Source organism: Candoia aspera, chromosome 8, assembly GCF_035149785.1.
Source record: "Candoia aspera isolate rCanAsp1 chromosome 8, rCanAsp1.hap2, whole genome shotgun sequence".
Taxonomy (NCBI): domain Eukaryota; kingdom Metazoa; phylum Chordata; class Lepidosauria; order Squamata; family Boidae; genus Candoia; species Candoia aspera.
The window spans coordinates 68,349,989-68,360,528 of NC_086160.1; the positions used below are offsets into that span (position 1 = coordinate 68,349,989).

General features: G+C 41.5%; 1 protein-coding gene across 1 annotated transcript; it reads left to right on the forward strand.

The window, feature by feature from the left end:
• Positions 1 to 1,670: 1,670 nt before the first annotated feature.
• PAQR3 (progestin and adipoQ receptor family member 3) lies at positions 1,671 to 10,078 on the forward strand. Its single transcript, XM_063310046.1, has 8 exons — positions 1,671 to 1,877; positions 3,194 to 3,460; positions 4,295 to 4,457; positions 5,059 to 5,214; positions 6,307 to 6,504; positions 7,562 to 7,652; positions 8,287 to 8,438; positions 9,591 to 10,078. The coding sequence occupies exons 2-7, from the start codon at positions 3,276 to 3,278 to the stop codon at positions 8,412 to 8,414; spliced, it is 921 nt and encodes a 306-aa protein (XP_063166116.1). The 5' UTR covers positions 1,671 to 1,877; positions 3,194 to 3,275; the 3' UTR covers positions 8,415 to 8,438; positions 9,591 to 10,078.
• Positions 10,079 to 10,540: the final 462 nt, after the last annotated feature.

Consider the following 10,540-nt stretch of genomic DNA (forward strand, 5'->3'; position numbering starts at 1 on the left):
GGTACCAGCAAGGGAGATATATAAAAGAATACTTTCTAACATTCATATTTTAAAAATCTAGAGTGCATGATTGATTGCTAGAAATATCTGAAAGCTGCCTGTATGAGACTGGATTTGAAAGAACAGTGGCATCAAATGATACTCCATGTCAGAATATAAAATTGGGTGAGTTACCCAGCACAGCTGTCGGGATAATTTCATTGCAATTTCTAATGCCACAGCATCTGGCCCTTGGCAGCTGGGTTTCCATCTTTTTAGTTCATAGTCCACATTTCTCCTCATAGGGGACAGGAAGAAATTTTAAAAGTTTTGCATTGCTTCCATTGAAAAATCGTCAAGTTTCTTCATAAACACTCAGTGAGATATATATTCTGGTACAGAGCCTCATAGAAATCAGATTAACTATTTGGGGATTAGACTATGGACACAGAAGCAATTGCACTGATGAGAATGTTCTGGTCAGTTTAATCACCAGAAAAATACAAGTTGGTAGACCGGGCAGGGGCCCTATTCCATAAGTAGCTGATACTCCACAACCAGGTTTGAAGGACAAGCCATGTTTCTCTGAGTACGTTTAGATGAACTTGAATTCTGGCCACCCAGCTCCTAATGCAAAATTTTATGGGGTGGCCTGCATGTCAGCACATCCAATTTCTAATCTTCCTTTGCTTTCTCAAAACTTCTCAAAAATGTATGTTGAGAAGGAAACAGTGGAAGAGCTCCATAATGCATTTTGACTGACAGAGCATGGATGTCCTCTTTTCTCTTCTCTTCTCTTCTCTTCAGGATACCCAACAGAGCAGGGAGGGTTGCATTAAAAAGTTCATGCATCTTAAAGTTGCCAAGGTTGAGAAACTCTTCCCTAGACATAAATAGAATGAAGAGGTGGGATGGGGGTGGCGGAAGATCTTTTGCTGGAGAGTGTCTTTTTTATATGGGTTTTTTTTTTGATCATTTGAAATTGTAACTAAGAGGATTGGCAGAAGCTAGTCTATCAAGTTGAGATACTTACCCTTCTTTGTGAAGTCCTTGGTGCTCTCCGAGCCTTGCTTTTTGTTTTTTTGCACTGAAAATGTTGCCTAGTTGGGAAAGCAACTTTTTTTGCCTAGTTGGGAAAGCAAATAGCCAAGCTCAGAGAGCACCAAGGACTCCACAGTTCAACCCTGAGCTACAGAGATTCTCTTCGATTGTCACCCTTCTTTGCTATGTAGAGGATGAGTGTGATACAGAGACTCACTGGATGACTCCAGCAAAGGATTCTTGTCGCTATGAGAATAAAAAGAAAAAGGATGTTCCCTTCAGAAAACGTTACTATTGCCAGTTCTGGATTTAATTTACGGGTTATTAATTATATTCTCCCTTTCCTCCAGGAAAAGGAGAATATAATTAAAATTCTTCCATCGGAAGAATTCTTCCATAGGATCACCTATCATTTTATTCTCATAGCAACAAGAACACTATGCATGCTGGCCGGGGAATTCTGGGAGTTGAAGTCCACGCATCTTAAAGTGGCCAAGGTTGAGCAACACGGGTCTAAGGTGCACGTCAGCCACGCCCTCAGCACGTGCCCCTTTGGTGAGGAAGGGAAGGGGGAGCCGTGACGTCCTATTGGTGCGCTGTCGGCTTCTCGCCTTGACGCCCCCCTGCGCGACCGTCGCGCGGCGTAGCGTCATCCGAGCGGGCCTGGCCGGGGAGCGGCAACAAGGAGCAGCGTGATGGCAGTTTAGGGCCGTTGGAGGAGAAAGCGGTTTTTCTCTGGCGAAGAGGAGGAGAAGGAGGAGAAAGGCGGAAGGGAGCTCCTCTGCCGCCAGGATGCGCGAAGGGCTGAGGCGGCTTCAGCTGCTTAGGTGGCGGCGGCAGCAGCAGCAGCGGCCGGGGTGAGCTAGGGCGGAGGTCGCCGCCTGCATTGTCGGGTCTCTCAGCCGCAGCCAATTGCCTGAAGGCCCGCGGGAGCTGAGGCCATGGACCCTGGACTCGCTTTCTCTGGGCGCGGGATGCCCCTAGCCCTGGTTTTGCTTCTGGGCGCGTCCGGGGGAGGTGGGTGGGAGAGAGGCAGCTGAAGGTTTTCACACAGATCATCATCATCATTAAAGTCCTATGTGAAAACCTCCAGCTGCCTTTTTAGAGTCGCCTGGGAGGCATATACATATACATTAATAATAACAACAAAATTACACAATTTAATAATATGTACATTGTAATAATGAAATATATATGCCACCCAACTCATACATTTAAATAATAATAATTGTACATTTTAATAATAAGGCAACGGGCTAGAAACCAGGAGACAGAGTTCTAGTCCCACCTTAGGTGTGAAGCTAGCTGGGTGACCTTGGGCCAGTCCCTCTCTCTCAGCCCAAGAGCCAATCAGGCATGGTAGGAGAATTCTAGTCCCGCCTTAGACATGAAAGCTGGCTGGGTGACCTTGGGCCAGTCACTCCCTCTCAGCCCAACCCACCTCTCAGGGCTGTTGTGGGGAAACTTGGAGGAGGAAGCAGTATTAGGTATGTTCACCGCCTTGAGTTATTTATAAAAAATAATAAAGATGGGATAGAAAACAAACAAACTCCCAGCGACTCTGGGCAGTTTACAGATTGTTAAAAGCATTATAACAAGTAACACTACAAGAAACATGAAACAACATTGGTAGAGAAAACCAGCCTGGATGAGAACAAGGGAAAGGAAGAAATTACTAGGGATTCCTTATATGGAGTCTACACAGAGCACATCTTTTAAGGCTGTCACAGTAACAGGGAGCATTTTCTGGGAGGGCTGCCTTTAGGCCCGTTTCTCTAGTCAACCGATACCGCTGATAAAGCTTTCTTTAAGAGGAAAGAATTTGAGAGGTCTGCCTTTTGGAAAGCTGTCCTACAAAAAGGGAAAGAAGACTGAGCAAGACTGGGTTTTCTCTGTAGTGTGCAATTTCTTTATTTGCGCAGAGGTGGTTTGGACCACTTCTTGCCCTACATTGCTAATTATTAGCCTTAAAGTGTTTGCTGTTGATACTTTTTTTTTTTTTGCTGCTGCTGCTGCTGCTGCTGCTACATTTTCAAAATGTGAGTTGTGTTTTTCATATATAGAAAAACACAGATTACTTTGTGACAAGCGAAGGAAGAGAAAGCTTGGGTGTTCTGTATCTGTCCTGTTTTAGATCGTAAGCCTCTGAGTACTTTGTCTTAATATTTTGCAGATAACTTATAACAGAAGTCAGATGCCTTGTGTATTGCTACATGTGTACTCTTGCCTTGGCTGATGACTGAAACACTACTGAGATGCATCAGAAACTCTCGAAGAGCGCTCATTACATTGAGCTGGGAAGTTATCAGTATTGGCCCGTTCTCATTCCTCGAGGAATTCGTCTGTACACCTATGAACAGATTCCTGTGTTCCTTAAGGATAATCCTTACATCACTGATGGCTACAGAGCATACCTGCCTTCCAGGCTGTGTTTAAAAAGGTTTGGAGTTGATCGAAATGGTTCAAAGTGAAATTAATCAACTAGCCTGGATTGAAGCAGTGCCTATAAGAAACAGTGAAAGTGTTTATTTTGAAACTGCTTGGTTTATTTATATTTATATCCTGCCTTTCTGCAAATTATAATCAAAGCAACCAATGAAGCAAGGTGCATTGACTTAATTTAAATGTTCTTTTCTGTGTGTGAAATACTACTTCATTTTGTCTTACTGATTATCTGTTGAAATTTTGAGGCACAAGCCCCTGTGTCAATCCTCTTTTCTAATGCAAGGAATCTAAACAGACAAACTCCACCATGCAGTTTCTCAGGTTTAGTGTATCCATGCAACAGCAGAAGTAAGTGGATCTCCTAATAAGTGATCTATGACTAGTGAGACTAATTTGCATGCTGTCCATCATCCTAGAACTGGAACCCCTGATTAGACCCATGCATCACTGTTCTCCAAAACAAAAATCTTAACAGAAAACAAAGTTATAGATTGTCAAGGGAACCATTTTCATGCGTACATGGCTGCAATAACAATACTACAAACGAGAAAAGAAATAAGATTTCTGAATACAGAACGGGGAAATACTCAATTTATTTCCATCTCGTATTCTTACTGAGGAAATCCAGAGTATATGCTACTAATGCTAATCCACATTTAGCATAAAGTGCCCCTTTCTGATATATTCAAGGATAGAATGCTGACTAGTTTGCATGGAAAAAATGCACTACTAGTTACCTGAGTTGAACTACATACTCAGGCTGCCATTAGTCAAAATTAGTCAGTTAAAGCAAGTCAGACGTTACTGTGTTTCTCTTTTTTCCCCCCAGCCTATTCGTTTTGTCCAATGAGACAGTCAATATCTGGAGTCATTTACTCGGCTTCTTTCTCTTCTTCACTTTGGGCATATATGATATGACTTCTGTGTTGCCTTCAGCGAATGCCTCTAGAGAAGATTTTGTTATCTGTTCTGTTTGTCTTTTCTGCTTTCAGGTAAGTTCCTTTATATGTGGCAACCAGACTTTATAAAGGATGGGTATGTGAGAGGGGCTGATAGAGAGTAAAGCTTGCATTCTCTTCCATGATGAGGCTTTTGCTTCCTTTCCTTTATTTATTTTAATCTAAATGCCATGATAATTTACTTCATTTCCTTGTAGATTGCATGGAACAATGTTGAGATCTTATTCTGAAATTAAGGTAGCATCTCCTGTTGATTTTTCTTCCTTCCTTCCTTCCCACATAGTCAAAGCATTTGTATTTCATTAGGAATTTTACTAGCTAGACTAGTTTTAGAGGATCACGTAAATCCTAATTCAACTTTTCTGCTGTCAGTATTTTCCTATGGTTGTTGCTAACTGTTAGCCTCCTTATAGGGTCCCCTTATATTGGATGGTGGTAGTGTATTAAATAAAAATGTTCCTATCTCTTTGCATATTATAAGCAGGTTGACTATAGTAAAGCCAGATATTTCTGTTCTGGTCATTTTATAATTCCAACTAGAAAAGCACAAGCTCCTTAGAGTGCTGCATACAGGATCTGAAAAAGAATAGAGTTGCGTTAAATTAATACGGAATTTTTTTCAATGTTTTTATAGGTGTGTATGTTGTGCTCAGTTGGGTATCACCTCTTCTGTTGTCATCGCTCAGAAAAGACTAGTCGAAGATGGATGGCATTGGATTATGCAGGAATTTCCATTGGTATCCTAGGCTGTTATGTGTCAGGAGTTTTTTATGCCTTTTACTGTAGTAATGTAAGTTGGCCCTAATGTTAGTTGTTGTATAGCTTTGTTTCTGCTGGGGTTGCTTTGCCTTCTCCCAAATAAATATTTCTGTTCATTTATTCAGAATTCCAGTCTGTAGCATAATCCTTTAAAAGAAGCTGATTCAAAATCCAATCTGCTGTTCCATCTAAACAGAACTGAGTCCTGAATAAACCTTTATTATTTAATGATAATTTCTCAGAGTCCAAGGATAACCTGTTATTGAACAGGTCAGCTCACTTAAAGGACTTGCTTGCCTCAATAATTTAACAAACGTAACTAAGGATAATGCTCTCTAAAAATGGTCAGTGCATCTTTCATCTGAGTCTTCAATATTAGCCCCCTGAGAATGTTGGATCCATGTGGGTGAGCATAAACTGGGAAGGAAGCCTTCACACAAACTGCTAATTTTGTTCCTCGTTGGGCCAGCTCTGTTCCAGCTTTCATATATTCAGCACTGTGATCTTAAGTAGCTTTTTCCAGGTAGCGCTGAGAATTCTGGCTGGGAAATCCATGGCAGCCAGGAAGGCTTGGGAATTGCATTCCCAACTCATCTGTAGCATTCCAGATTAGGGAAAGTTGCTCTAAATACATAAAGCTGAACAGGCTTAAAGCAGAACAGGCTTCTTCTGATTGGGAATCACACCTGATTAGAGTTGCCAATCCACAGAAACTTCTAAATACATTCAGCAAAATATACAAAGGTTAAGAGTAGGGAAAGGTAGGGTGGTGCATTGGTGCGTGTGTAATCCCAGCTTTGTCTTGGATAAAGAAAATACAGAAGTCCACCTTTCTTAGCAGCAGGGACTGGTATGTGTATAACTAGTGCAGATTTTGAGAAAGCTGCTTCCACATATATTACAGTATATCAAACGAAGTAGCTCACTGTTGAACAATTAAAACTGGGATACAAGCTGTTAAAATTCTGTCAATATTTGGATATGCAAATGGTACTGCCCTCATTTTTATAGTTCTTCCCCATGTTTTGGAAAAGTAGCTAAAATGGATATTCCAACATTCATAGGAATTGCCATGTGAGTACCCAGGTTTCTTCACACACACACTTTTCTTTTTCCATTCTAGTACTGGCGTCAAGTGTACTTGATCACTGTGCTTGCTATGATCTTGGCAGTATTCTTTGCTCAGATTCACCCCAATTACCTCACTCAGCAATGGCACAGACTGCGTTCGGTCATTTTCTGCTCTGTGTCAGGCTATGGAATCATTCCTACCATCCACTGGATTTGGCTTAATGGAGGTGTCACAGCATCTATTGTGCAGGTAAATTTAGAAGTTACCTGCTTTGCTATATTTGCTTCAAAGACAGTTCTATTGACCTTACTGAGACTTGTTTCCAATTACTGGTTTAGGAATGTGCTTAGCATCTAGCCAGCCTTGGTTGATCTTGGAGACTAAGCAGGGTTGGCCTTGGTTAGTACTTGGGTGGGGAACCATTTGGGAATTCCAGGGCTATTGGCTAAACTGGGAAATTGAGAAAAAAAAAGTCTTGGAAAACAACAATGGGAAGTTACTTCCAAAATGCTGCCAAGAAACTGCATTGATTGATTGATTGATTTTTTATAGCCGCCCATCTCACTTCCATGGTTCTAGGCAGCTTACAAAGTTAAAAATACCAGGAAAAAAACCCCCAAAAAACAACTACCCAAAAATATAACTGCTACAGTCATTAAAAAAAAACCAATACAAATTATTAAATCTGTAAAAAACAATCTGTGGGAGAGCACCATTTTTTTTCCTAATAGTACAACCACACTGATGCAGTTGTCAGTTGAGCTGGGCATAAGGGCATCTTTTATTTTACAATTCCTTTTACAGAAAGGGTGGATATTATTAGTTGAAACTTCAAGCATGAGGACGTTCAGGACTTGCCTTCCATTTTTACAGCCTAATTCTTTTGCATTGTATTGAAATGATGATTTCTGGGGAACGTGGCAATATTCATTTTCCTTATTACCTTAACAATTAACAAAGTTGTGAGTGAATATTAACTGCATGAGTGTAAAAAATAAAACATTTGTTACCAGGGTGCTACTGCAAACCAATAGCTATTTCCTGCAAAATCAGGTCTTTTTCCTCCTTTGAAAATGTTTTTGTTTAGGGAAAACCCAGTAACCCATGCTGTAAGTCCCCTGCATTTAATGACATGCATAAAACACATACAAGAAAGTGAACTCAGTAGATTTTGCAAGTCACACAGCTTTTTTGGTTTACAGTACTTGAAATCTGTTGAAAACAACTACCATTTTCTTTCTTAAGTGTCAGAGATCTGAAACTTGGTGCTTGCAATGATTACAGCTGTTTTATTTTTATTTTTCAGGAGTTTGCCCCCCGTGTGATTGTGATGTACTTAATAGCCATCATAGCATTTCTCTTCTATATTTCTAAAGTCCCAGAAAGATATTTTCCAGGTAAAGATGAATTCATGATCCTTTGCAAGCTGGATGAAAGGCACACCCTGAAGTTTTGGTTACTGTTGGATCTTGTCCTCAGAGTGAATATTAGAGGAAATGTAGAAATCTCCCTGGCTGTGCCCCTAAATTATAAAGCATTGTGTCTAAAGGCAGATGTTGCCTTTAAATCTACAGAGGCATAGGGCAGTATTCAGTGTTACGAGAGTATTTAGCACAGTATGCATCGTAACACAGTATGCCTTCCTGTAACTTGAAAAAGGAGGATAGCATGAACATTGCTGCACATGATTTTTTTTAAGTATCTGCACAACACCAGATAGATAGATTAGCCTGAAAGATCCATGTAGGTCAACATTTATTTTTCCAGCAGTAGCCAGCCAGCCAGCCATACCTTGAAGTTCAATGGCCAGGCATAAGTGAGATGGCTGTCCTTTCCTGTCCCAGAAATATTTACTTAGGAAAATGCAATATTCTAACTTTCGGGGATGAAAAGATCCTTCGTTTCCCTCTCAGCCGGAGAAAGATTAATTTGAGTGGCTGTCCCTGTGTGCGCATCTTCCATCTGGATGACCAAACAGCATGATCTTTACTCCCTTCTGACTAAGTACATTGGCGTTCTCTCCTTCAACAGGGCAGTTAAACTACCTCGGCTCTAGCCACCAACTCTGGCACGTTCTTGCTGTGGTGATGTTGTATTGGTGGCACCAGTCTACCATGTACATCATGCAGTACAGACACAGCAAGCCTTGCCTCGACTAGAGCAGCGCACCCAGGTGCATCAAGGTAAGGCACTCCCGCCGCCAGAGGAACTGAAGACCGCCCAGCCTGTGCTGGGGTGGGGAATCCCTTCTTTTCCCACTGCGGAACACCGTGCTCAGAGACTACAGTGGGTTCACTGTATTGGAGAGGAACGGCTCTACTCCCAGCCTGAGATTTCCCTTCACAGTAAATCCCGGATCCTTCAGATTAATTGTTTCAATAAATCGGTAGGTTTCTCCTGTTGTCCTGCAATGCTTTTCTGCTCATTATTCCAAGTCAGGATTACCGGCATTGACTGCAAGGTGTCTCCTTGATTTCAGATTGATTTTTTCCCCATGCCCCTGAAATGAACAAGAGAGCCAGTGTAATAGTTACTGTTTCAGAATGGGGCTGGGGATACCCAGGTTCAGCTCCCCGCATGATTGTGGAGTTTGCCAGGGGAGTTTAGGCCATTCACTTTCTTTTAGGCCAACCTATTTCCCAGGGTGATTGTGAGGATAAAAGGAGGGGAGAGGGCTTGAATCCCATAAGAAAAGGCAGGATATAGAAGTAAAGCCTTTATGATGCCTTTTCCTCTTGTAGGCCTTCTGTAAGTTTTTATTCATTAGATTTATATCCTGGCTATATTTCAGGAGCCTGAGGGAGCGTATATGGTGCTCTTTTCTGTCCCCCCCCCCCCCCCCCCACACACACACACACACACCCGGGTGGTTGGTTGGCTGAGCCAGTGAAATGACTAAGAGCTTCTTGGCCTAAGGGTAGAGTGGAACCTGCATCCCTCCATCCTTGTAATTCCTGCCAGGCCAACTATTCAAACATGACATTCTTCTAGCAGCTAAAGATTTGGAACTGATTCCACAACTTGTGCCCTAAGCTTATTGGTTTGCAATTGCTGGAAGTCAGATGGCTGCTGCAGAGGGAAAAGTCTGTGTGTTGATATGCTGCCTTTGTGACTAGAGAGGAGGTACTGACGTATTGCTGGTTTTGTAACCAGGGAGGACAATAACGGGGGGATATTGCATCCCTTTGTGTTGAGGGACAGCCATCTTTTTTATTTTGTGAACCTGGAAATGGCAACCTCCCCACCACTGGTTGTTTTAGGAAGGCTCCCTTAGCAGAAGTAGCTCACTGGGTTCTGCTTGCAATAATTTAAAATGAGTTTTGTTCTGTTTCCAGAATTTCATCATTGTATCGAAGTTCTGACATTGAATGTCTGCATTTCATGCTGAGTTCAGGAGCAACAGCCAAGCAGCAGTTCACTTTGAATCCTCTTTCTTTTAGGAGTAGTATGTTAAAAGGCATTCCTGAGATCACTGATCTCTGTCAGCTGAATGACTATTTGTTCACTGAGGACAGCGAAAGAGCTGCAGATATTTGGGTCAAAAAAGTCACTTTTCTTTGAACTACTGATATATAAATTATAATGAGACTTGTATGTGGAGACTATTTATGCTATAAACAAGAAAAGTTCTCTAAAATGCATGCATATGAAGTTCTTGTGACAAATTTGCATGCTGGGATCTCACTTGAAAATCCATGTTGTTAACTGTACCCTTTTAATGTGCTCTGTGTCCTTGCACTGATGTTTCATTTGAAAAACTTCAAATATAATACAGATTTTTATTGGATTTCCTTTTCCTTTCAATAAAAGAGAGTCTGCCATAGATTATTGCAGGGTAATTTTATCTTCAAACAAAGAGTTGAACCTGTTAGTCAATTTAGAATTTAAATTGTTTGTCCCTAATCTTGGGAGGTTGCAGTCAATGGGTCAAACATGTGATATGGGTCAAAGGTTTTAGACTTACTACCAATTACTACAAGTAACACTCCACAAAATTTGACATGCTTGCTACTATTTGGGTAAGTGGAATTGTTCTGAGCTGTTTTTCAGGATAGTGCCTGCTTAATGCTAAACGCAAAGTACCTGCTTGTGCCTTGACAGCACTTCCCTGCTGCCTTGGAAATTTTGAGGGAAGAGGTAAATTCAGTCAATCCAGAAAAGATTAGTATCTGGCTAGCAGCGTGGCCATCTCACATTTTCAGATCCCAGCAGCCACATCTTCACAATCTGGTGCTGAAGGGGGATTTACAGAGACGAATGAGGAGGTAAGAGGCATTTATGAGTT